General features: G+C 57.0%; 1 protein-coding gene across 1 annotated transcript; it reads right to left on the minus strand.

Annotated features, from left to right (window-relative positions):
• LOC111147071 (RAB20, member RAS oncogene family) lies at nt 1–27,036 on the minus strand. The gene is made up of 2 exons (XM_022502947.1): nt 26,723–27,036; nt 1–897 (listed from the first exon to the last, which is right to left on the minus strand). Exons 1-2 carry the CDS (start codon nt 26,892–26,894, stop codon nt 368–370), a joined length of 702 nt encoding a protein of 233 aa, XP_022358655.1. The 5' UTR covers nt 26,895–27,036; the 3' UTR covers nt 1–367.

Raw genomic sequence — 27,036 nt, forward strand, 5'->3', positions numbered from 1 at the left:
CCAGGTGCCCACACACACCAGGTGCCACAGCCAGGTGCTCACACACACCAAGTACCATGGCCAGGTGCCACAGCCAGGTGCTCATACACGCCAGGGGCCGCAGAAGCCGGGCCACAGGCTTCAGCAAGGCCGGGATGTAGGAAAGGACCAGCACTGCACAACGGTCCTCAGGATCCTGGCTCAGAGGAGTGTTTTCTGCAGGCAATTCCCGTGTCCCCCAATTCCCACACAGCGATGCAGATGGAGGAGCCGTCCCCGCAGACCACAGAACACCCCGCTGTTGTTGTCCCCGGACGTCCTCCTCCGTGTGCCGCCTGCTTCGCAACTCTGGCCCACCACAGACACTGGGGCTTGGGGCCCCGCTGAGTCAGGCACAACACCCAGACCTGGTCCGTCTGGGCGTCTTGTGGCTGCTGATGTCCACGGTCTGCGGCGGCCCCTGGGCTCTCTGCCGCACGATCATGGGCACCACCATGTCGAACAAGGTCTCGAACAGCAGGTCCACGTTGTAGCCGGTCTTCGCACTGGTCTCGAAGCACATCTGCTCTGCAGCCGGCACGGCCTTCTCGTCCAGCATCTTGTACTTGAGGATCTTTCTGTAAAGGGCCACCGCGTCCTCCAGCTGCACCAGCTTGGGCACTTTGGGTGATCCGCCGCTGCCGGCAGTCCCGGGGCCGGGCCCATCCTCCTCCCGGCCCTCTGTGGCCCCCTCCTCGACGAGGTCCACCTTGTTGCCCACGATGGCGAAGAGGCAGTCTGTGCTGGCCGTGTCCGTGAGGCCCAGGAACCTGTCCTCCAGCTCCAGTAGGCTCTGCGGGTGGCTCACGTCGTAGGTGAGGATGATGGCGGCCGCGCCCCGGCAGTACAGGGAGCCCAGGCCATGGAACTGCTCCCGCCCTGGCCGGGAAGACGGAGAGAGAGAGAGAGAGACCCCGGTTATCTCTCGTGCAAGGACGTGCCCCACCAACCACACCCCACGGCAGCCCCAGCGGGACACTGGAAGTGGACCCAAATGCAGGTATGGTCAGAGCCAGGCCAGTGGAGACACTGTCTTGCACAAAGGAGTGAGCGGCCCAGGCCCTACGGGATCCAAGGATGGCGCCCTTCTGCCCCGGGAGGCGGCACAGCAGCCTGGTTTCCAGGCAAAGCTTTGAATTTCACTCCACGCACGTAATTCAGAGAAAGGGTCACGGGCTCACACCACCTGGGTCAAAAGGGATCCCTGACAAAAAAGAAATAAAGAACCTTTGGTCTGTGAGTCTTAGGAGCCTGGACAGAAGGCATGTTACCCACACACGTGTATTTATTTAAAATGTGTGTCCTTTGCCAATAAACCACCATTTTCAGCCAACTGACCAGAGAAACACAAACAATTTCTACCCCAACCCCCATTCTGATCCGGTCCTAACTTAGGTCAAGCTAGCCCGCCTCCCCTCCGGGCCGGCTGGCTGCCCGCCCTGTCCAGCCCCGGGGAGAGCAGCGTGCCGAGAAGGCCGGCTGGGCCCGCACCGGACCGCTGACGTCCCCCCGCACAGAGCCACACGCGAAGCTACGGCTCCCGCTTGTCCAGCAAAGCCCCAGGTGTCTCCCCACGTGATCCAGAGGGGAAGAGGCGCGGAGAAGGTGCCTCCAGGGCCTGCACGGGCTGGAGGCAGCTGTCTCCCGAGCTGCTGACAGTGGACACGACGGGTCAGAAAGCTCCCGAGGGCCACCTGCCGACGGCGGCGTGCACCCCAGAGCCGCACGCTGCCCTCTGCAGCGACAGCCAGCAGTCCTGGGACGGATCATTTCTTTAAAGTTCACGGCAAATGACACTGCCTGGAAGCAGGCAGAACGCCAGCGCCGCAGCCCCCGCCCTGGCGCTTCCTGGACCCACCCCAGGAGGCGATGCTCGAGGAGTCTTTAGAAACAAATGGGAACACTGGCCGAGCGGGCATCAGCTGAGAAGAAAAGCGTGACAGGCTTCCCCACCATCGCTCTGAGCTAGGAGTCCTCCGTCAGACACCAATCCCATCTCCAGCAGCGAGGAGGTTTTCTAACAGGAAAAATGCTCCCAGCCCCCACCCTAGCCCTCCCGGGGCAGTGGCCACGGGAGAGGGCGGCGGCCTTCCAGCCGTCCCGGGGGGGGGGGGGGGGGGGGGGGGGTCTCGGAGTCTGCCAGGCGGTTCGCTGGGGACAACTAAGCCTGGACCTAGAATACTCTTCCTTTCTGGATAAAAATGTCTGCTTTGCCTTTTAAAAACAAGAAAAAGTACACAATAGTGATACGAGAAAAAATCATAGTAACTAAGGGTGCGGGAATGGAAGATCCCACCTGCCAGGCCGAGAGGAGCCCGGAGCCCGTCCGAGCAGCCGCTGCGGTCCCACAACCCAAGGGCCAGGCGTCCCCGCGACTGAAGGGCTTACGGGAAGCCGCCTGCGCACCGGATGCGCTGAAATTCTGTTTCAGAGACTGCGGCATTGGGCTGCGTTCCGACACGTGCAGTGCCCATCACGGCACAGACACAGCGAACAGAACCGGGAACTGAACCCGAACTGAATTCAAGTGGGACGCCCTGGGATGCGCGGCATGGAGACCACAGCGAACATGGAGTGGGGTCGGGGAGACTCGGCCTCTGACAGCCGGCTGCGCCCAGCTCACAGTGTTTGAACTCAAGCCTAGTGAGTTTTCTGGTGGTTTGCGGGCCTAGCGGAGTGAGGCCCTGCTGCTGCGCCCCGAGAAGTTCCGCTCCGGGTCTACGCAGGCGGTGCGCACCAGCTCTCCCGCGGCAGCCGGGCCTGGTCTCCCTCTCGCCCCACACCGTGTCCCCCGGCCTGAGGCCCCACACGCCAACTCCAAAGCCAAAGCCCCGGGGATTCCCATGTTTCACCTCCTGGGCTTCCCGAGGAACTCGACAGCCTCATGGTTAGATTCCGGGGGTGCCAGGCTGCCCCGTGCCAGCCCTGAGAGGGTCAGGAGAAAACCAAGAGCTGCTCCGAGTTGACGAGTGCGACTGCGGGTCGTCGGACCCTGGACTGGGTGACCGGGCCAGGCTGCCGGGGCGGGCAGGAGTCCAGGAGAGCGACCCAGCCTCCTCCACCTCCAGGAAGCCGCCTGGGCTCCCCCTGCGGTGGGTGGTCCACAGGGCCGCAGGTCGGGGGCCTGTGCGACTGTCCTGGACCCCTGGCTCATCTCAAAGCAAATCAAGACGAGACCCATTTCACTGAGGTCCCCCCATGTACTCACATCCACAGGAGGGCCTTCTTTTTGAGGCTGAATAATCTTCCATTGTGTGCCTGGGACACACTTGCTTTGCCCATTCATCTGTCCAAGGACACTGGGGGAGCTCAGTGCAGCAGGGACACACATACTGCGAGATGCCATCTACCCTGAGGCATGGAAGACAGCCACATCTGGAGATGCAGAGACTGGCCTGGTGCTCGCCAAGGCCTGGGGGCAGGGGAGAGGGAGAGACGGAGAGCAGGAGGGGAAGGAAAGCTTGGGCCAGTGACCAGGAGAAGCTGGGGCAGCATCAGAGCGGTGGACATGCCCACGCGGCCTTCCCAGCAACCGCACAAAGGGGGCCTTCCCCTCCGCACATCTCAGAGGGCGAAGCCAAGACCGGAGCCCAGAGCCAGGACCCTGGCCCACCTACGAGGCAGTCTGTGCTCTCACCACCCGTGGGAGAGCCAGACTCTGGGCACAGACCATCTGCTTTCAAGTCCCCACAGTGTGACCTTGGGCAAGGAACTCTTAGCCCCCCGTTCCAGTGTCCTGTGGCCAGTCCCCCCCGAGGGAGGCTGTGAAAGTGGGGGACACGGGGAAGCTCCCAGCAGTGTGTGTGCTCTACGCCCGACCCCTCCCAGACCCGAGCACAGACAGACACCTTCCCATGTCCCGGGCTCGTCATCAGGCGCTCACACACGGGCTCCGGTGGACACGTCCACCACAAGACCGCCGGTCTTATTTTACAAGCCTGCCTTCCAGAGGATGGCCTTCTCCCCAGCTCCGGGTGTGATACTGGATCTGCGGGGCTAGACCTGTGTGGCTGAAAACAGCCCGGCAGCAGGCACAGTGGGGGAAGGGGGGACAGGGACACGAGTCGGCCGCCCACAGGGACCCCAGGCAGCTACTAGACAAGGGAAACTGCTCAATTGGCTTCTCTTCCATTCTCAGCCGTCCTCGGCCCAAGGACCACCAGCCCTCAACCCCGAGCACGGTATCACTTCTGCTTAAATGGTCTGAAATAACACACGGGTGTGGGGCCATCGGAAATCACAATGCTGGCTGCACGCTTTAAACACGGGCATGTTCTGTTTCATTATTTCTGAAATGAGAGTGATGCGGGGACCCCCGTGCCAGAGCGCATGGACCAGGATGTGACGGGGGCGTGGGTGCCCGTGTGAATTGAGAAGCTCCCTGGGGAAGGTGAGGGGCAGCCAGAGGGGACCCCCACCAGCTTGTCTGGAGCAAGTGGGAGACAAGCCGCCAGTTGTCGATGGGAGAAGCAGGAGGCTGCTGATTTCGATGGGTCGGAGAGTAAGGTCTACCAGGAAACACAGACACAAACAAGAAAAAAAAAGGGACTTTTTTTTTTAGGCGGGGGAGCACAGAGGGGCAGAGGAAGAGAGACTCTCCCGCAGACTCCGGGCCCAGCACGGAGCCTGATGAGATCCTCGATCCCGAGACTCCGAGAACATGAGCTGCGCCGAAATCAGGAGTCAGACGCTCCCCTGACTGAGTCCCCGAGGTGCCGGGAAGGAGGAACTCGTAAAACACCCTGCAGGGTCTGGAACACCCACCGGGCAGGAGTTCACAAAAACACCAGTGTGGCCACCTGAGAAAGATAAAGAACTCGGGTCACAGCACCAGAGGTGGCATCGCGGAGAAACAGGCGGGCGTGGAAACAGCCGTCTAGGCGGAGCTGTGCCGTCCCTCCCTTTGAGATCCCGTAAAAACAGAATCCTTCTTCCATGCCCTCAAGTCCCACTGTGGGACTATACACGCGACGTGAGATTACTGCCGCTCGAACATCCTGGGTGTGTTCTGACTCGAGTCCACCGCCACAGGCGGAATCTGGAACATTCTCCCCCTGGCTGTGCTTCGGAACAGACGATGAGCATGGCTGGAGAAAGGCCTGGGGAAACGGCCACCCCCAGCAAGGTTCACAAACGTCTGAAGCCCCTTTGGGCATTAAGAGAAAAGCCGCACCTGTGCTCCCAGGGTGATGAAAGGCCTGGCCGTCCGGGGCCAGCATGGGGCGCAGCCGCCTCTCCCAGTGTGCGCACACAGCAGAGGCAAGGACGCTTCCTTCAAGGATCCACCATCCACCAGGGATCCCAGGCGCACGCAGGGAGCCCCCCACCACCACACACCTGTGTGTCAGCTAACCACAGGGCGGCAGTGCCCGTCTGGACTCCAGCGTTAGTGCAGATGTGACCATGAAGGTTACTGAGACCTGCAGTCAGCTGACTCTGAGTAAGTCGATGGCCTTCCACGATGTGGGTGGGCCTTGTCCAATCAGTTGAAGGCCTTTAGAGCCTGGGTTTTCCTGGAAAGGATTTCTGCCTCAACACCACAGCCTGGGTTATAGAGCCTCTCAGCCAGCTGCCTCACAGATCTGGACCTCAAGACTGCCACACCAGCTCTTCCCCGGACTCTGGCCCGCCAGCCTGCCCCACAGGTTTCAGACTTGGGAGTCCCACCCTCACCCGAGCTGACGCCTCCGGCTCCCTCCCTCTCTCCCTTCCTCCTTCCTTCTTTATTTACTTTGTATTTATTTATAAACTCATGAACTTATACATATTATATTCATATACAAATTTAATATTTACATAATATATATGTAATATATAAATTATGTATAATACATATTACATGTAAATACAAATATGTTTTATGTTATATGTTATATATAATTATATGTTAAATATATATATAAATTTATGTTTCCATTTTAATAATTACATTTACTTCCACATCTGACTGGTTCTGTGCCTCTGGGGAAGCCGGAGGATCACACCCGTGTCTCTGGAATGCGTCCCCTCAGGAACGAGGCTGTTGAAAGCAAGTGCTCCCCAGAGGGTGCGCAGTCTCGGTGGCCTGTGTCCCCTCCTGCTTTCCCAGCTCCAGACTGTCTCCAGGGAGGCCCCGATCTCCCCTGGAATGGAGAGTGCCCCTGCATGGTGGCCTGGGAGCCGTGAGCAGCACACCTTCCGGGCAGGTGGTCCGCGGTGGCCCACAGCTGGGTCCCACCCCCAGACCCACTGGGCCCCACAGGCAGCAGGAGGCCATGGTCCCGGCCATACTGGCCGCTCGCCCACAGAAAGGAGGGCAAGTCCGGGGACAGGCTTCTAGCAGCTGTATGCATCGCTGAGGACTGAGACAAAACAGTCTGCCCTGCTCCCGGGCCTGACCGGCTGTCTTCCCACATGCAGACCCCACGGGGCAGACCCTTCCCACAAAACACATGAGCCTCCCTGCCAGGGTTTCAACAGCTGAACAAGAAACAAAGGAAAGCTAGGATTTCCAGATCCGAGACCTTCATGGTGGGCAGGAGAGCACAGCACAGGGGCCAGGATAGAACGGGGAATTAAAGGGGGCATTTGCTGGGGTTTGAAGTTATCTCCTCCTTTCTATCTTTCATTCTTCTTTCTGTCCTATAAAAGGGGGCCCTGTCATCCGAAGGGGGCGGAGTGGTGGCCCCCAGATGCCCACAGGCCCTCGGCACTGGAACAGAGGAAGCGGGTGTCAGGGTGCCGGGCTGTGGCAGGGTCCTTCCCACGGCCATCCACACCTGCGGGGGGACAAGCGGAGGCACAGAGGCTGACACCTGCAGAGGGAACATGAGGCAGGGCCTGGAGGGCCCCGGCTGCCAGCCCAGGGGTCTCCAGCAGCTGGGACAGACACACAGAGCGGTGTCCCTCAAAGCCTGCAGCTGCCCACACCTTCACTCCAGACCCCCCAGGACGGTCAGAATAAAACCCCGCCCAGGACTCACACTCCGCAGGGGCCCTGGGCTGCAGGGCGAGGCCTGGCCGGCCACAGACACCAGAAGCTGCACATCAAACAAGACCAGGTCCACGTGCAGGGGTCAAGCTGCCCAAAGAAGCTTCTGCTTCCTCCCCTTGGCCCTCCCACCCCCTCCACACGCAGGAGACAAGCGGGACATCTGTGGCCTGCAGTGACCCACCGAAGAAGAAGCTGATGGGACAGCTGGGACAGCACTGACCTCGGGTGCCCCGGCCCATGGGGACAAAGTCTGTGTCATCTACTGAGCCAAGTCAGCAAATCTGCTGACTTCCTGAAAACAAGTCGCCAATCCCACGGCTAAGTCCCTGTGGACAGCAGTGTCTAAAATTGCTTCACTGTTTCTGGCTCGGCCTGGGGCTGCCACGGGGAGGACCTCTGCCCTCTAATCGGATCGCTCCAGAAGGAACCAACCACCCAAGGCCGGTTCGCTGTCTTTCTGGAGAAATGCAAGAGGGAAGAAGCGATCACCACCAAAAACTAACAAGTCAGCCGTGAAGGAGGCGGCAGCTGGCGGCGCCCCAGGGGACACTGTCCCAAGACCCAGTGTGAAAAGCACAGGTGGCCGGCACTAGGCAGGTACGGGCAGGGGGACACAGTCCCCTGGAGTCCGGAGCTCCTCCCTGCTGAGCGGGCAGAGCAGAAGCAGGGCTGGGCTGACCACCCGCTCTTCAGGCCACTGTGTGAGTCCGCGGGGTACTCACGCCCCCAGCACTGTCGCAGCACCCGCTGCTTCCGGCACCGCGCACAGCCTGGACATGTGCAGACGCCTCTCAGGGACGGCACGCAGGCCACCCAGCAGGGCAGGCGTGGACCCCAGCCATCGGGGTCAGAGGCCCCGCTCCCCAGGCCAGCGCCCAGTCTGACTCGAGCACGGCTTAGCGGGAGACCTGGGTTCAAGAAAAGAATGCCAGTATTTCAAAATCCAGAGGAACAGCGGCGGGTGGGTTCTCTGTTACCAGAAACTGAGCAAACCCAGAACGGCCAGATAAGTGCAAAAAGAGAGACACGTGAGCCGCGGTGCCGGCTCCCATGGACGGAGGCCGCCTCCCTGCTGGGCAGCAGCGTACACAAATCTGAAGAAGCCGGTCCCTGCTCTTGGACGGATGGGGGTGCACCGGGTGTCCACAGCCCCATCCCGAGGCCAGACCCTTCCCACTGCCCGGGCGAGGCCAAGCCCCCCAGGTTCACATGTCCCTGCACAGGGGCCCCCCCGGACCCTGTGCTGGGCGAGACCTGAGCCAAGAGCCATCAGCTGGATGGAGTTTGAAGGGACAAACCCTACCCCACAACACAAACGGGACTGTTTTTCTGCCAGAAGGAAGAGCTAAAAGCCGGCACCAACAGAAGAGGGTCAATAGCATTTCCAGGATAAGCTCCTAATTACAACCCGAGTCCGATTCAGTCACTCACGTGTACAGTTCCTTACGTTTTGCACTTAGCAGCCTGACGCCATTAAAAGGTCTAAATAAACACGGCCCGCGTCGTGGCACGGAGGAAAGTGGCTGCTCTTGCGGCCACGGAAGGCCACGCGCTTCCACGGGACCGACACAACAGCGGGGCTGCGGGCTGCACAGGGGGTGGGGGCCGCTGGGGCTGGGGGCACGTGGGCCCGAGCCAAGTCCGGAGACGTTCTCCTCTCCCCGGCAGAGGAGCCCAAGCCCGCGGCGACTTCCATCTCCCAGGACCACCCGCTCTGGGACAGAGAGAAGGCCGCTTCAGGAAAAAGGAACTTGTTTTCTCATTTAAACACATGCAACGTGCTTTTACCCAAATCGGCACATGGGCCATTTCTGCTTGTTTGATGACTTGATGACTAAAACACAAAACAAAGACCGTGCCACATGCCAAATGAACTAAATCATGAGCTGCACAGAAATTCGTCCCTTGCCTGGGACTCACCACCAGGCTTTCCGAAAGGACTAGCAAGGTTCCGTAGTAACTGGGGCTTCCTTCTCAAATCGTTTTACTCTCCTCAGACAAGAGTGTACCAAAAATAATTCCGTAATAAAACCAAACAGTTCAAATAAAGATACAATCTCTAACAACCTGATATTAAGAAAAAGAGGCAAATCCAAAGAAAAGACACTTACATAAAAGACTGAGCTTTAAAAAAACAGAAAGCTCTCCCATACCAGCATATGTGATCCAATCTCCTTTACCTCCAACAGATACACTGTTGTCCTGGGATAACTCACTTCTAGAATGAAGTTATCGGAGAAAAATTCAATTATTTACCAAATGTTCTACTTACTAAAGCAGGAAACTAAAATCGTTTTGGACTTTTCAGGGCAAGTTTTTCCTCATTTCAGAGTCAAGACTGAACGGCAAACATTCTTTATGGAGCCTTCTCGAAACACCAACTTCTCTAGCGGCCTCTTACCGCAGCACCCCATCCAATAAACAGCGCAGTTATTTCCGACAGCCCGGCTCTCCAGAACGGCGTCCTAGTCTTCTCCAGAATACAAAGTCTTCTGAGAAATCCACACAGCAGAGAACAAAGGTTTTTCTGTTAATTCTATCCGAGGGAAGCATATTAAACCTTTTCTGAACAATCCTAAGGAATCCCAGAATCTCCCAGATGTTTACGATGTCTGGCTATCTCTTGCTTCACACTGGGCGTGTTCTCATAAAACTCCCCGGAGAGTGCCCTATGCATCGGCAGACACTGTGAAACCAGGACCCCCTTCTGGGGATGGCTCAGGCGGCCTGGAAGCACCTCGGGAGAATTTCATCTGTTCAACAGCACAAACCCTGTAAGTCAATCATATTAAAGTATTCTGTTAGAACTCATCTTTCTAAAGATTCAATTGTTTATTTTAGAGAAAGACACAGAGAGCGACCAAGTGCATGAGCAGGGGGAGGGCAGAGGCAGAGGGAGAGGGAGAAGCAGGCTCCCCACTGGGCAGGGAACCCGGTTGCGAGGCTCGATCCCAGGACCCGGGGATCACAACAAGCCAAAGGCAGATGATTAACCGACTGAGCCACCAAGGGGCCCAAAAGCAAATCTTTTGAATAATTACTTAGAATAGTCAAATTCACAGAGACAGAAAGCAGAGTGGCGGCTGCCAGGACTGGGGGGCCGGGGGGGGGGGGGGGGGCGTTGGTGTTCAGTGGTACTGAGCCTTTTCTGGTGGGGAGAAAGTTCCGGAGATGGCAGTGATGGTCGCACAACAACGTGAACGTACTTAGTGTCACCAAGCCGTACAGTCAGAAATGAGTCATATGGTCGTTTTGCTATGTGTATCCTACCGTGATAGAAACACTGTCTGTGGGCACGCAGGTGGCTCAGTCCGCTAAGGGCCCGCCTTCGGCTCAGCTCACGCTTGCAGGGTCCTGAATCGAGACCTCCCTGTCGGCTCCCTGCTCAGCAGGAGCCTGCTTCTCCCTCTCCTCCCTGCTCCGGCTGTCACTATCTCTGTCTCTCTCTCACAATTAAGTAAAATCTTTAAAAAAGAAGAAAACTGTGTATTTAAAGAGATGACAGGTAGACAGACAGAATTGCATGTGAAAAACGGCACCTACTAAGAACACCAGAAAACCCGAAAGGCCAAGTCCCTGCCTGTCTCGACCCTCACAGCTCCCTTCTGCAGCGGCTGTGAGCCCAGAGCGCTTCCTGTCCCCCGGGAGAGCGGACTCGGGAGGGCCAGGCAGGACCTGGATTCTCGGGCCCATGGACCTCCCTTTGGAAAGCAAGGCTGCAACGCCACCAGCGGTCCAGCGGCCACAACCATCAACGCAGGATGAGACACATATGAGCACAGCTGACTCTGCGACTCACCGCAGCCAGGTGACAAAGTGTGACACTTTGCCCGTCAGCCTCTAGTGCCTTCTCCTGGGACTCTGAGCCTGGTCGCGTTCCCAGGGAGGAGAGGGAGGCGGCGGCAGGTGGCTCAAGCTGCAAGGGGCCACTTGCCAGGTGTTAGAGCTTCCCTCTTGAGGGAAGCCCGTGGCTACACAGTAACCAACCGTGGCTACACAGTAACCAACCGCAGTTAATCAGACTGGAAATTAATTAGGTTTGGAATGCGGCTTTGCAGTTGCTGAAGGAGAGGAGAGTGGGTGAGCAAACAACAGGTCCACAGACTTTGAAAAGTGGGAACAAAGTGTCCACGGACACGATACAATCACAGTGCAGGGCCCTGCTACTCCCAAAGCTCTGGGAAAGGCAAATCACACACTGTCCTTATCTGTTCCTAAGGCAAGGTCCTGGCAGGAGAGTTCCCGTTAGGACGCGCTCTCAGGAAGCAGTTAAAACATCCCTCACTCAGCCTGGCTTTTCATGCCATAGGACAAGCAGCAGCCAGTCCGAAATGAACTGCTTCCTCTGCCCTTGGTCATTGACACAGGTGTCCCTGGAACTCAGTGTCCCCACCACTGCCGTCTGTCACACCCCCTCTCAGAACCGCCACCAAGAGCTAACGGAGATCCCACTTCCTGTGCCCGGCAGAATGTCAAGCTAGACACGCGTGCACAACCGCATGCTGTGCACACACGTACACGTGTGTGCCTGTGCGCACACACAGGTAGTCTGTCCTCCCCCACTGTATGGGGCACATATGTGATCTGGAAGCAGAGCCCCGCCGCGCTCACGCAGCTGCTCAAGGACCCCCAAGAAGCAAGCGGCTCCTGGCACCGACAGCGGAGTGATTAGTCTGCATAAGGAAAACGCCAGACAATAAGGGTTTTAAAACAATGGGGGGTGCCTGGGAGGCTAAGTCATTAAGCACACCTGAGATCGAGCCCCGCATGGGGCTCCCTGCTCAGCGGGAAGCCTGCTTCTCCCTCTCCCACTCCCCCTGCTTGCATTCCCTCTCTCACGATTTCTCTGTCAAATGAATAAATAAAAATAAAAAATAAATAAAAGCAGCGGAGGGGGGTGCCTGGGTTTCTCAATCCGTTGAGTGTCTGCCTTCAGCTCAGGTCATGATCCCAGGGTCCTGGAATCGAGCCCACGTCGCGCTCCCTGCTCAGCAGGGAGTCTGCTTCTCCCTCTGCCCACCTCCTGCTCCCACTTGTGATCTCTCTCTCTCTCTAATAAATACAATCTTTAAAAAAAAAAAAAAAGCAATGGAGGGCCTCCAAATTCCGTTAGGAAAAGAATGAGATTGGGTTGAGCATTTTTTAAAAAGATGTTGTTTGTTTGACGGAGAGAGAGAGAGATTGCACAAGCAAGAGGGGGGGGAAGGATAGAAAGAGGGGGAAGCAGGCTCCCAAGCTGAGCAGAGAGACCCATGCGGGGCTCAATCCCAGGACCCCGAGATCATGACCTGAGCCAAAGGCAGAGGCTTAACCCACTGAGCCACCCAGGTGCCGTGGTCAAGTATTTTTTAGAGCAATGCTACTCTGAAATGTGTTAAAAGGCAATTTTCAAGAAAGGGCAAAACCATGACTCCCATAAAGATATAAAAAGCAAATACTAAGGTGCCTGGCCGGCTCAGTCAGGACAGCACACAGCCCTTGATCTCCGGGTCATGACTTTGAGCCCCACATTGGATGCAGAGCCTACTTTAAACAAACAAAAAAAAGTAAATATATGTTAAAAATCTTGTTTAGTTCATTGAATGAGGGAGCCAGACAGATGTCATCACTGGCTGAAAGGCGTCAAGGAGATGCGGCTGTGGAAGGGCACACAGTGACAACACCGAGTGCCACGGGACATACATCAGGCACGAGGAAATTAATGAGCACACAGAGGCAGAACCATCTTCTCCATGGGGGACAATGAGCCACCACAGCTTCAAATCCAAGCGAGGCCCCATCCCACCACGCACACCTTTCCTTCACAGCACGAGGGGACGGTATGAGCCCTTGGCCTGCGGTCGCGTCCGCACCCATGTGAGGTCCACAGGAGGAAAGCCTCTGCCTCGTCCCCTGCTCGTCCCCGAGCTCCGCAAGGCGCCTGATACGTGGCAGGTGCACAGAGCTGACTGAGCGAGCAGGTGGGCGAAGGGGTTCACGCCTCCTGCGGGTCACTCTGGACACGGAACGGGACTGAAACCAGAGGGAACTTGGAGGCGGCCGCACCGACTCCTGGAGCTCGGACAGGCACAAAATGGAGAGTCAGCACAGAGTAGGAAGATAACAAAACCCTCGCCTCGAGCCCCAGGAACAGGTACAGAGCGGTACGTGCAAAGGGCACAGACATGACGGACCGTGCCCTTTACTCTTTCGGGGGCCTCTCTAGGCCCAGCGTGCCTCCTGTTGAGAATGAATGCTGACCATCCCCGGACTCTGGCCAACGTGCTACCAGTTTTTTAAGTTCTTTATTCCTGTTGGCTCATCTCACTCCACAGAAACAGTGGTCGCTTGGTCTCTGACTGGAAGCTGGAACTCAGCATCCAGCAAAATACATGAAAATTAAACAACCAACCCAAACAATGCCCATCAATCAGCCCAAAAGTTATTCCTCAGCAGGTCAGAGAGAAGCCACGAGACGGGAATAAGGACAGGTGTCCCCTCCTTACAAGTGCTCAGGGGCTCTGCTGGGCCTCTGGGGAAGGAAGAAAGCCCGGGTGCGGGTCCTGTGAGGCACATGGGGCCCCTCACACCCACGTCCTAACTGAGCTGCAGAACCAACCCTGGAAATCGGGTTCTGCCACAGTTTGAGGACGAGGCAGCTGAAACTCAGAGACAGAAAGGACAATATCCTGCCAGAAAACTGTCCCACTGATTCAGCTAAAAAAAATTCCGCTGCCTCCCAGACACAGCCGTGTGCCGGAAGCTGGGGCCACTGAACCATCGAGCGGCCTGAGACAACCACTTTCCACGAGACCCACAGTCACCCATCAGCCGTCTGTTCTGAGCAGACGCCGCTTTGAGTGAGGACACAGCGACTAGCAGGCCAGCCATCTCTGCGGGGACACAGACCTGGGGGTCTTTCCGGCACAAGGGCTCGACCCAATCCGGAGTGTCTGCGAACAGGCCAGGCCAAACGTGGTACCATAAAGCACAGGGAGTGCACCTCCTTCCCCAGGACTCGGACATGGAGACCTGGACGGCCCCCAAACCAGGCCCATGAGCTCATGGCAGTGGGTGGTAGGTCCCACGGGCCCTTCTTGAACCAAGTTACCCAGGAACAGCGCAGCCGCGTCCACGGGTGAGAGATCTGGGACCCCCGTCTCAAGGGCAAGTCCTGCGCTGTGCTGACTTCCAGCGCTGCACGAGAACACAACCAGGCACGGAGCACTCCAGCAGCTCAACATGGCAGAGGAATGGATGACACGGAAGCTGTTACTTAAGAGACAGGTGGCCCCGAGGTTGGAAGCAGTTTTAACCTAGCACCACAGGGTGCCGGCACTAGACAGGGGCACAGCGGTACCCATCGCCCCATCGTGCACGTGCGCAGAGACCCCGTGCTGCTCAGAGCACGTCACAGGCTCACTCTCCCTCCCACTAGAGGTCACCTCTGTGAAGGACACACACGCTGGGTGACCATGTGCGGAAAGCCCGGGACAGTCGGCCCAGCTCAGCCACTTCTGGGCTTCAGGTAACCCAGCACGGATGTGACCTTGGCACCACCCGGGGTCCTGGGACGATCCAGGAGCTAACACACATACAGAGCCAGGAACAGCCCTGGTGTATACAGTAGGAGCTAGTTAAGCAACAGCTGCCATTTGGCCAAAATCACAGGGAGGCTGCTGAGACAGGGTCCCCGAACGACGGCGAGGTAGCTGAGCCGCCAACACAAATGTGCGAGCTGTTCTGCACAGCTGCACTGACTCAAACCACACGAGCGCTTCAGGTGCAACCGGAACGAAAAGGCTTCCTGCATCAGGTGTAACTCTCATGCACCCCCGCCGTCTCCCCCGATGCCTGGGAAGGCTCCTAACAATGAAATGAGACCTTTCAAAGGATAAGTAGGAAAGGAGATCAGCAGAATACAAAACCCAAACCTGAGGGCAACTTTTTTTTTAACTGTCAATTTTTTTTTAATTTTTTAATTTCTTTTCAGTGTACCAGAATTCATTGTTTATGCCCCACACCCAGTGCTCCACACAGTACGTGCGCTCCACAATACCCACTACCAGGCTCACCCACCCCCCCCCCCCCCCCCCCCCCCCACCCCCCAGATTGTTTTTCAGAGTCCACAGTGTCTCATGGTTTGTCTCCCCCTCCGATTTCCCCCAACTCCCTTGTCCTCACAACTTTAGTTAGAACAATGCATCCCAGGGCACCTGGGGGCTTCGACGGTGAGGTATCTGCCTTCAGCTCAGGTCATGATCCCGGAGTCCTGGGATCAAGCCCCACATCGGGCTCTCTGCTCAGTGGGGAACCTGCTTCTCCCTCTCCTGCTCCCCGGCTTGTGTCCCCTCTCTCTCTGTTAAATAAATAAGATCTTTTAAAAATACTAAATAAATACTCCTCTCTTAAAAAAAAAAAAAAAAAAAAAAAACACAAAAAACACGAAACCTGCATTCTTGGGATGCCTGGGTGGCTCAGCCAGTTAAAGGTCTGCCTCCAGCTCGGGTCATGACCTCAGGGTCCTGGGATCAAGCCCCACGTTGGGCTCCCTGCTCAGCAGGGAGCCTGCTTCTCCCTCTCCTTCTGCTGCTCCCCCTGCTCCTGCTCCCTCTCTCTCTCTCTCTCTCTCAAGTAAAATCTTCTTAAAAAGTGCACCTCTAATTTTCAGAAATAAAGGAAAAAGCAAACGTACGGCAACTTTCCCACATATTCCATGTTCCCCCACAAAACACACAGTCTGCGAGTGTCTGGAGAGAAAGGCCATCCACAGGGACGAAGAAAGAAGCTCTCCAAGAACCCGTGAGGAAGACACACCAGCCCAGCTGCAGCACGACTCGCTCACGCTGAGCACTCAGGGCTCCAGAGCGAGGTGGAGGGTCCCAGGGGCCGCCATGGAAACGCAGGAACGCCCAGCCCCCCTTCTGCAATGTTGGTGAAGAGCAGCCACCGGGGCTGACAACCGAAGAAGGGGGCGAGGATTTCTCACTGCAACAAAGCACATGCATGACAGAAGTCCTGGGAGGGGGAAGGAGAACGTCCACGGCCTGACTCGGCACAGACGAGCCGACGTGCCCCCGCCCCAGCCCCCCTTCCCGAGGGTCACTCCCGCCCGAAGAGTTTTACAAATAAACACAGGAGCAGCTACGAAAGAAAAGATCTTTTGTTTCTCTACCAAAAAAAAAAAAAAAGAAAGAAAAACAGCCCTTCCCAAACAACGCTCCAGCCAAGGGACGGCTCTCCCGCAGCCACGGGACCGGCCTTGACCCCAGACCCTGCGGCCGGGACGGACGCTCCATTAGGCTGAGCGCTCCAGGCTCTCAGCTGCCTCCCCGGCCGGCCACCCTCCCACCGGGGACGCCATGAGGACAGTTCACACGTCCTTTAGGTCCACTGAGCGAGTCAAGCACGGGGAGCTGAGTGAGCACGGGGGTGGAGGGGGCGGCTGAGGAGGAAGACAGACCCCCCAGCCCACCCTCCTCCGGAACAGAGATCCGGCTGCTGACTGCCAGCTCCTCCCGCCCCGGCCACAGAGGCCACAGGCTGTAGAAGCGAACCCCCACCATCTGTGGTCCTAGAGCTGTCCCGGCTCGGTCACGGCCAGGCCCTCACCGAGCCGGCCACCGGGCAGGTGCGGGCGGGGTCTGTCCCTCCAGAGCAGGGACAGCCAGCCTCCGGCCTCAGCCTCACCTGCACCGTGCTGCTCCCAGGGCGGTGGGGACCCGTGGGCGCTCCGCACAGGGAGGGGGTCGGCCGTGCCCGCGGAGGGTCGCAGCACGGAAAGGACAGCGTTAGGTCTGTGTCCCCCTGGCCTCCAATCCTGGCCCGATCCTGCCCCGCTCCCGGCGCAGCAAAGCGCCATTGCCTCCGGCCTGGCTTCCCGCGGAGGGAAGCCACCAGAATCCCGGCCGCGCAAAGCCGCTGTGAGGCCCGGAGCTTGGCGGGCGCCCCGGGAGCCGGGACGGAGCTCTGCCGCTCGCAGGGTCGGGGCCTCGGGCTCGGCCGGCTGCACGTCAGCCACCTGGCGAGCATCCCCCGGGCGCTTCTCTGCTCCAGCACCCCCTTGACCTCCCGGTGGACTGAAACAGCGGAGGCCTGAGATGACACCCCCGGACACCGAAAGGCAGCACGGAGCAGGGAGGAGCAGGACAGAGTCCCCACACTCTGATGCCAGCCCCTGTTCTGCCACCAGCTGGGCGCTGGATGTGAGACACGAACTTCCGGAGCCCACCTCTTCACACAGAGAGGGAGAAGCTGAGAAGACGGGCGGTTGCGGGAATCGCACCAGCCTCTATCTACCTCATCCACCTGTGCCCCGTTACACGGATGCAACCGTGAGCGACACCTGCCCGGCGAGGACGGAAGACCCTGAGCGGCTCCACCTCCGAATCCCGGCACCTGCGAGGGCCAGGCTGGTCTCGCGTTTGCCGCCAGCAAGCCCAAACAGGTCAGAGCCAAGCTCCTCTGTGCCCACGGGCCCAAGGCCGTCTGATCCCCGTTAAAAAGGAAGAGGAGGCGTGGTAGGGGCTGAGCAGTTTCAGAAGTGGGAGCCGAGCACAGCGAGAGGCAGGCCGGGGTGAGGGCAGGCAGCAACCCTTGCCCATCCACACCCTCCAGGTCCACAGGACAAATCAACCAGCAGGGGTGAGGTGCTCTGCGGGAGACACAAGCTCGGCATAGCATAGCGTCTGTTGAGACGCAAATTCTAGAAAGTGCGTGCATTTTGGTTAGCTCACTCAGAGCAGCAGGGAAGGGAGAGCTCCAGAAAGGGCTGGATTTTGCATGCTGGCTGGAAATAATTTATCACTGGAAACCAAGGGATTCGTGGCCACGGCAGCTCTCACCGCGCTCCGCAAGTGACATTCTTTCTAAAAAACGCTGCGAATGGGGCGCCTGGGTGGCTCAGTGGGTTAGAGCCTCCGGCTCAGGTCGTGGTCCCAGGGTCCTGGGATCGAGCCCCGCATCGGGCTCTCTGCTTGGCCAGGAGCCTGCTTCCTCCTCTCTCTCTGCCTGCCTCTGCCTACTTGTGATCTCTGTCAAATAAATTTAAAAAAAAATTTTTTTAAAAAACAAAAAAAAAAACGCTGCGGAGACCAAAACGAACCATGAAATGTGTGTTTCGTGGACCAGAAAAGAAATCAAGACCAAAACCTTACAACTCTTAGGTCTGCTACTGCAAGGGGCCACTCTGCAAACGCCCCGCCTGGTTCCAGACACACGCACGCTACACCGTGCGTGTGTAACACATGTTACACGTTACATGCGTGTTACACCCGCACAGAAATGAACAAACCCGGGCACCTGGGTGGCTCAGGGGGTTAAGCCTCTGCCTGCAGCTCGGGTCATGATCTCAGGGTCCTGGGATCGAGCCCCGCATCGGGCTCTCTGCTCAGCGGGGAACCTGCTTCCCTTCCTCTCTCTGCCTGCCTCTCTGCCTACTTGTGATCTCTGTCTAATAAATAAATAAAAAATCTAAAAAAAAAAAAATTCACAAACCCGCCCTCAGATGTTCCCGCACGCGCTCGTGTCGAGTCAGCCAAGAAAAACAAGCAGCAGCCTCTTTTCCTCACGAAGGGGGCTGGGTCTTAATTACCTGCGTAATAAACTCTCCAAGTCCGTCCGTGAAAACGAGGTCTCTGAAACGCTGCACGACAAACGAAGGCGAGCGCAGAAACTCACCTCGTCACAAACGGCGTTGGGTCAACTGCTGTGGAACGTCCCCCGACCCTAAAACCCAGACAGCCTACTCGTGGGTCACTCACCTGAGAGATGAAAATCAGTGTTTACGCAAAAACCCCTATGTGCGTATTTACAGTGGCTTTGTCCATCATCACCAAAACTGAAAGCCATCCGAGTGTGCTCCAGCGGGGGACGGACAGGCATGAACGCCACGGCACCGAGGAATTCAAACGCCTGAAGCAAAGGAAGCCGGACTCCAGACGCCCCACACTCTGGGTCTAGAGAAGGCCAGACTCTAGGGACAGAGACTCGTCGGTACCATCTGGGGCCGGCGGTGAGCCGAGGAGACTCCAGGGACACAAGATTGTGGTCTACGGTAGAAATGGTTTGTATCTTCATTGCGGTCACACAATCCTAGGTATGTGTCAAGTCTCCTAACTATACACTAAAAAAAAGTGAATTTTACTGCATAGAGGCAAACATTCAATAAACCTTAGATATAAAACACAACCTAGACAATTCTAACAAAAAACAAAAACTATTACCTACACAAAACTTGTTGCTAATTTCTAAACAAAATCCATATAAAAAAAAAAACCTCCCCAATTTGTTTAAATAGCGTATTAAGCACAAAACAACATTCTGCTATGTGTAATTTCTTTTTAAGATTTTATATATTTAAATGAGAGACAGAGCGACAGTGAGAGAAGGAACACAAGCAGGGGGAGTAGGAGAGGGGGAAGCAGGCTTCCTGCCAAGCAGGGAGCCCGATGCGGGGCTCGATCCCAGGACCCTAGGATCATGACCTGAGCCGAAGGCAGAGGCTTAAGCCACTGAGCCACCCGGGCGCCCCACAACTCTGTGTAATTTAAGGAACAGAAGAAAACCAAGTGCACCCTGGCATCACATGGGACAGGAGCCTGTCTCTCCAGAGTCACGTGCTGGGACGGAGGATGGCCGAGAATGCGACAGCAGCGTTCTTCTCCTTTGCTCTCAGTCCTTGAAAAAGATGCCTCCTTTCTGACCACGTGGGGTCGGATGTGACACCGCTGTCCCTTTGATTCCAGCTCTCCTCCGGCTGCTTTCGAGACTTCCTCCTTGTCTTCCGTTTTCAGGATTTCATTATGTTGCGTCTCGGAAAGGATCTCTTTCCATTTATTCTGTTTGGACTTCTCTTGGCTTCTAGAACCTGCCGGTTTCTGTCTCTGCTCACTTCAGGAAGCTCCCGGCCATTACTTCTTCTGGGACTCTGTGAGCCGCACCCTTTCTCCTGTCCTTCCAGAACTGGGACAGCGCGGTGTCCATCTCCCACCCCACTGGCCGCCTGGCTCCGGTCACTTCCCTCTGCGCTCTCCGTGCTCCGGGCTCCGTGTTTGCAGCTGTCTTCCCACACCGTTCCTTCCTTTCTCCCCTCCTCCAGGCTAGGGAGTGCTCCCGGAGCCTTCTGGTTTTGTTACGGCACTTTTTTCATTCAGAAATTTCCATGTGGGTCTTCTTTAAATTTGATTTTGCTGAGGCCCTCTATTTTTTCATTTGTTTAGGGGTTCGTGATTGTTCACGGAAGCAGGCTTTGGATGGCTTTCAGGCCCTTGTAGGGTAACATGACCACCTCTGTCCGCTCTGGGCCGGCCTCTTGTCATTGTCCTTTTTGACTCAGTTGGAGGTCTCCCTGGTTCTTATATGATGAGTGTTTTGTTTTATTAAAACCTGGACATTTCCACCCTGTGCTATGAGACACTGGATCTTCCTTAAATCTTCCCTTTGAGCTGGTTCCTTTATCCCAGTAGGGCCCAGGGGGCTGGGGCACGTGCTTTCCCTTCCCAGACAGGTGGAGGCAGAAGCCAGACTCCCGGGGCAGCCTCCACGGGCACTGCCCAGGGGGAGGGCTCGTCACCTCCTGGCAGGAATGAGAGTCCCCACTCCTATGAGATCTTGATGGTACAGATGGGGGTACCCCAGCCTTTTCTGAGTGTTTGGCTGGACTACAGCACTTGCGGTCTAAAAGGTTCGTTGGGGGGTGCCGGGGTGGCCCAGTCGGCTGAGTGTCAGACTCCGGATTTCCGCTCAGGTCCTGATCTCAGGGTCCTGGGATCAGCCCCGCAATGGCACAGTGGGGAATCTGCTTCAGATCTGTTCCCTCTGCCCCTCCCTCTGCTCACACAGTACGCACATTCTCTCTAACAATAAATCTTTTCGAAAATAATAAAAATAAGTAAATAAATGCACATATACATATGTAAGAGGTTGTTTACTTGGCTACCTCTTTCCTGATCCTTTGGTGAATGAACGGGCTTTCAATTTTGTCTTATCTGTTCCCTTGGGCATTTCTGGGTTGTTGGTTTCTTCAGTTCCAACTCTGGGGAAAATGAGGCAAAAAGAAAACCCAGGGAGCCCACCACTGTGTCACTCTGTGGATCTGGAAATCCCACCAGCCTGCCTTCACTCCACCTTTGAAACGAACGCTGGAATCTTCCTAGGCCAGTGGGCACTTGACAGCAGGACCAGGAAAATCTGCCGTCACAGTGATGAAGCCATTCCCGTAAGAAGAAACAGTCATGGGGCGCCCAGGGGGGCCCAGAGGGGCTCAGTCGGTGAAGCGTCTGCCTTCAGCTCAGGTCATGATCCCAGGGTCCTGCGATTGAGCCCCACATAAGGCTCCCTGCTCACTGTCTCTCTCTCTCTCAAATAAATATTTTAAAAATATACAAATAAAAAAGAATGAACTGTCGTTTAAGCTCATCTGTATGTATGCGTGCGGACAGCTGTATGTACACATTTTTGTACAGAAAGGGAAGTTATGTGAGTCACAGCAAAGCAAGAGGGCAAGTCCAAGATGAAATCCGAAAGCCTAGACCATCCTCCAGACACATTAAATGGGCTTCAGGCATGAGTTAACAGTATGGTTGGCCTCAATTAGTTAAATTCTCCGGAATCAGCACCACGCGAGTGAGCCTAAAATACCTCTTCCCGCCCCCAGAGTCCTCGGAGCCCCTCCAGGAGGACTCCGGGCCGACCTCCCAGCCCCCGCACTGTTCACAGGCGTCCTTTGTCCGCTGAGGTCTCGCAGGATAATGGCGCCTTGTCTGCCCCGCTGAACCCAGAACCCTGGCTTTCCTTCCACCTGTCTTACCACCCGCATTCATATTCCGGCCACTGTTTCCGATCAGGAGAGCAGAGGAATTCTACAAACGTGGCCCTGCACCCAGAGGGTGAGCCCTTGAAGCCTGCGGTAACGGGACAGATGGGGACCCGCCCCCGAAGACATGGGCTTACCCACCACGCGGGCTCTGCAGCCTGGGCGTCCAGATCTCAGAGGTACACTGAGATGTTTTTCCAAGAACTGTTTTTAGTGGGGGCTCATATGATCTTAAGTCCAAGCCCAACCCTCACCCCAGTCCAGTTCAGAGTGGACCACACAACCCCCCACCACCGTTGCTTTTAAGTGACCGGGGTTCCCTAAGGACTGAACGCCGGTCTACAAGTGCATCAGCCTGGCTGTGGGCCGGTAAGACCTCATCTATGCCGACAGCTCAGTCTGCTGACCTCCGGGAAGGGATGTCGTCCGCCACATGCTCTCCCGTCACACAAACACCAACCGCTGGGCTCTGGGCCACCAGGTTCGGGCCTCCGGAGCCAATCGGCAGCTGCGCGAACGTCATCAGAGTCAAGGGAGATCTGAGTCCTCCAACCTCAGCTCCGGCTTGCACAAGCTGTCCACCCGCTTCAGCACCACGCTCTCGGGGCTCCCAGAACTACACGGTCCTCCCAGTCCAGGCCAAAGGGTCAGCGATCAGCAACTTTGGGGTCCCCGTCAAAGAGAGCTACTCTCCAGCTCATCACAACACCAACCTTTCCCTGTCACTCCCTGGATCCAGGAGCAGCTGCCTCCAGGGAAAGCTGGGGGTTGAGGCGTCTACACACCGGGGAAGGGGGACGATGGGAGCTCCCGGTCCTCACGGATGGGCCGTCTCCTCTGGCTTCTTCACCAGTGGGTGTGCCCCCCCATCCTTCCGACGCTCACAGGGCAGAGGCCCTCGGCTCTGCCACAGGGCCCAAGACCTCTCAGATAACTTCACGGGCACCACAATGTCATCCCCAGACCTGTGGCATCTTCTCCTGGGTTGCACCAAAGTTATCTAAGAGAAAGACCTTAAACCAACTGTCACCTCTGAGATGCAAGGATGGTTTGACATCCTCAAATCAATGTGACATATCCCATGAACAGAGCGAAAGAAAAGAATCATCATCGTCTCCGTAGATGTGGCAAAAGCATGTGACAAAACTCAACACCCATTCATGATAAAAATCATTAACCAATTAGGGATGGAAAGAACACATCTCAATATGCAGTCATTACACCAACGGCTCTGAATCTCCCCCTCTCTCTGATCTCTCCATTTACTGCAGAATTACTTACGGGGGATCCGCTCAAGCCTCTCTTGTCCTACTGTGACAGTCGTGGTCCGAAGCACCCAGAGCTAGGAGATGGTTGGTTCTTCCTCAAACACCCACAGAGCCCTTCCTTCCAGGTACTACAGTTCAAGCACCGGCCAAGTTCAGCCACCAACTGCTGGCAGCGCTCCGGGTGGCGGCTGCAACCGCCCCATCTCATGGAGGAGGAAAATGACGTGCAGACACACAACACGCACAGGATCGCACACGTGGCCAGTGGCTGCGGCCGGCAGAAGGGCACACGCCACCCCCACGGGCACCCCGCAGACACGTCCCAAACCTTGGAGCCTGTAAGAGGTTATGCTATGGGGCAAGGGGGACGAACATCGCAGACAAATTAAAGTTGTTCACCAGCTGACCTTCAGGAGAAACAGGGGAACCCAGTGGAATCATGGGGTCCTCTAAATGTTGGGGAGGGGGCTTGACAAGTCGCGGTCCGAGAGACATGATGACAGACACCACAGCCTTGGGGATGGAGGATGAAGAAGCCACGGGATGCGAGCAGGGAGCTAGAAAAGATGCCAAAACAGGGTCCCCCGGACCCTCCAGAAGGGAGCGCAGACGGCTGACACCTCAGTTTTAGCCCGGGCAGACCCATTTAGGACTTCCGACCTGCGCTTTTTAAGCCACTAAGTTTGCTACTGAAACAGATTTTTGTCCTGGGAGCGGGGACTGCTGTGACAACGCTGGACGTGGCTCTGGAACTGGGCAACAGAAAGAGGCAGGAAGCACACGAGACACGTGATGGAAAGAGCCTGCCTGGCCGTGCGCAGGCCGTCAGAAGTACGGACTCCAACGGCCCCGCCAGCGAGGGCGGAGGAGGAAGAAGGGAGCGGGGGAGAGAAACCCGTATTGTCTTTAGGGGACGCCAACCCGGCATGGAGACTTCAGGTAGAAACACGGGCGTTAAGGTGCTGCCACTGTGAGCTCAGATGGGAACAGGGAACGCGTTTCCGGAGGCTGGAGGAAAGGGGACTGAGTGGTCCAAACCGGTCCTCGTGGGACGGATCCTGGGGGAGCAACACTGAGCCTCACCCGCCCCCGGAGGCTGCAGCCTGAGGGACGAGGAAAGGAGGGGGCGGCGAGCCTGCAGGGCTCCGGGGACGGAGTTTCTCTGGATGATCTGGGGTGAAATGACGCCACTGCCTTCCTTGCTGCCCCTCCCCGCCCCCCCGGAGTCAAAAACCCACGAAGCTGCCGCCCCGGGCGTGGAGGAGGGGCTGGGCTGACTTCACCCAATGATGGGCACCATCTATCCAGACTGTTCCGGCCAAGACAGCGGTGGCGGATTCCGCTGGGGGCCCATCTCGTCCCCGGGCAACAACCTTTGGCTTCCAGAACGTATCAAACCTTCAGGGTGGTTGCCCCACACCTGTCTGCCAACTAGGCGAAGGTCAGAGCAAGGCACCACGAGAGGAACACACAGCACCTGGAAAGACCAAAGTCTGAACCCCTGAGCTTCTGCCAGCCTCCACGGCCCCATTCTGGACGTGGACGTGACCTTGCCCACTTTGGAAGGCCTCTTGTGTCCCTGAATCGGGTATCCATTAACCAGCCCAGCAAACCTCTCCTCCCCGCTCCAGCTTCCAGCAGGATGAGAGTAAGTCTCTCCAACCCTCCTCTCACCTCTTCTACAAAACAGTCTGCCACCGCGCACACCCTCCCAGTCCCCCCCTCACCCACCTCCCACGACCAGGGCCAGCACTAAAACCACCCTCCAGCGGGTCCTTACCCTCCACCTTGGTTATGGAAAGTCAAATGAACACAGCTTGAGACGCGATGTCTGTGGGATGGGAAGGACGTTCAAGAGGAAGACAGAAAAAGCCCACCCACAGTGGCAGGGATGCCAGGCACAGAGATGGCCTGTGTCAGCACCAACGCCAAGCCTTGGTCACCCTGTGTGTGTGCACACAGGTCAGCTGTGTGGGGACCAGGCCTGGCCACCCCCACCGCCCCAGGAGCCTGACCCAGCGCACACTAAGGATTTCAGGAACAAGAACGCAGGAGCCAGGAAATGAGTCGCCGCCCCCGGGGCTGAACAAGATGTCTAGGCACAGCATCTGCTGCGTTACAAAATCCTCTGGTGATCAGGGTCCCCGCTGCGTCACGTCCTGGTCACAGAAGAAAGTGGCCGGCCAAAATGACGTTGCTAGTTCACAGTCCTGACGCCAGAAAGCCTGCTCGGCACCAAAGGTCAGCTCCCACTCCGGAAACCCCACCTCCCACGGCAGCCGCCACAGGGCCGCTCAGGTGGGGACCCCAACGCCAATCCTGATCTTCCCCTTGTAAACCAAGGACAGCAACGAAGGCCAGCTAAAGGACCGACGGGGCCAGCCTCGCACAAGGCAGCCAAGTCACTTCAACGTGAAGTGACTTCTGGGGCTTATGCTCCATCCCTACCAAACGCTCAGCGCTACAAGGTCAGCTTCAGGGAAGCATCTGGGAACGTGTCTGTGCAGCCTGGAGAAGAGAGCAGGGATGGGTACACCTGTCCCTGGGAGACGCTGTCTTCACAGCGTGCTACAGATCATTTAGTCAGCCATCAACCACCGCACTAAAAGGGGCCGCACGAAAGGAAGCAGGACGGAGCAGGGCAGATGGACATCCGCGAACCCCATCGACTCCTCTGTAAACCGGGAGCTAGTTCGAATTTTGTCTACCCAGCAGAGCGGATGCCCAGGCTGGCAATCGAAACTTTCTAGACGGGACCTTCGGTATTTATGTCACTTCTGAAAGTGCTGGGCCTGTGGAAGTCAAGCGCACTGAAAATGCGCCCAGCGATTCAGCGCCTTTATTTACCTCAAACGCCCTCTCCCTCGTCCTGGGGAAGGAACCCTCGGATAGGACTGTCCTTACCAGTGCACTTTTGCAGAGTGAACAAACCGAAAGCCTGAATCAAGACCCTGTGGTGTGTTCTTTTGGAAAAACCACAGAAACTGCATGTACTAAAAACAATTCATTGCTATCTTAAAAATGCTTCTGCAGAAAACCACGTCAGAGCCCCGGGACAGACAGGAGCCGAGATCACGCAGGTGGCAAGTGAAGTGGGAAACGCAGATGTGGTCCCCCTGAGCCGGAGGTCTGCGCTCGGCTTCCTGGTCTCTAACCAAACCCTGAAAGCCTGCCTGGAAGGCTCTGAGGCTCAACTTCCTCCTTCATGAAGAAGGGGTCATTACACTAGCCGAGCTCAGCCCTCCAGCTGGTTGGGGGTATCAAATGAGATCCCGTCCATGAGCTTGGGGCTCCCGTCAGCAGGATGGTGGGACTCCGGAGCCAAGCGGACACACGGGGTACACAGACACCAGGAGCTTCTCTCTTTGGAGTGTCACCTGTCATGTCCCTAGACCCATGGAGAGGCTGAAGTTTCCCACCCAGCAAAGAACAAGCAGGGACAGAGAGGGGCCCAGATCGGCCTCCCACTGTGCCTAGGGACCTGATCCGATCTGGAGATGGGGTCACACGCAGTGCGAAGGCGGGACCCTGTGCAAAGGGCCCCAGCCTTGGGGGAAGTCCTGCCCTGCCCTGAGGGGCCCTGCCCTGGGACAGCCCGGCCTTGGGGAAGGCTTCTCTCCCGCCGCGGGGCCCCAGGATGGCGGGCCCCCGAGCGGTGTCCGCCCTCACCTGCGGTGTCCCAGATGGAGATGTTGTAGGAGCGCCACTGCTTTAGGTAGAAAGCACCGCCCACCGTGCTGACCGTGTCCGGGAAGCGCCGCTCCATGTACCTATGCAGCAGCGACGTCTTGCCCACGTTCATGTCCCCCAGAAGCACGATCTTCCCATCGGGCTTCCTCATCTTCCCGCAGGAAGCCCCCCTCCTGCTCCCCGCGCGGGTCCGGCCGGTGCGCGCCGGGCGCCGCTGGAGCAGCCGGTCGCCGCCCCCCGAGCGCCGGATCCCGGGACTCGCGAGGACCCAGACACGCGGAAACCCGGATTAG

Source organism: Enhydra lutris, unplaced genomic scaffold, assembly GCF_002288905.1.
Source record: "Enhydra lutris kenyoni isolate GAN:26980312 unplaced genomic scaffold, ASM228890v2 scaffoldscaffold15, whole genome shotgun sequence".
Classification (NCBI taxonomy): Eukaryota; Metazoa; Chordata; class Mammalia; order Carnivora; family Mustelidae; genus Enhydra; species Enhydra lutris.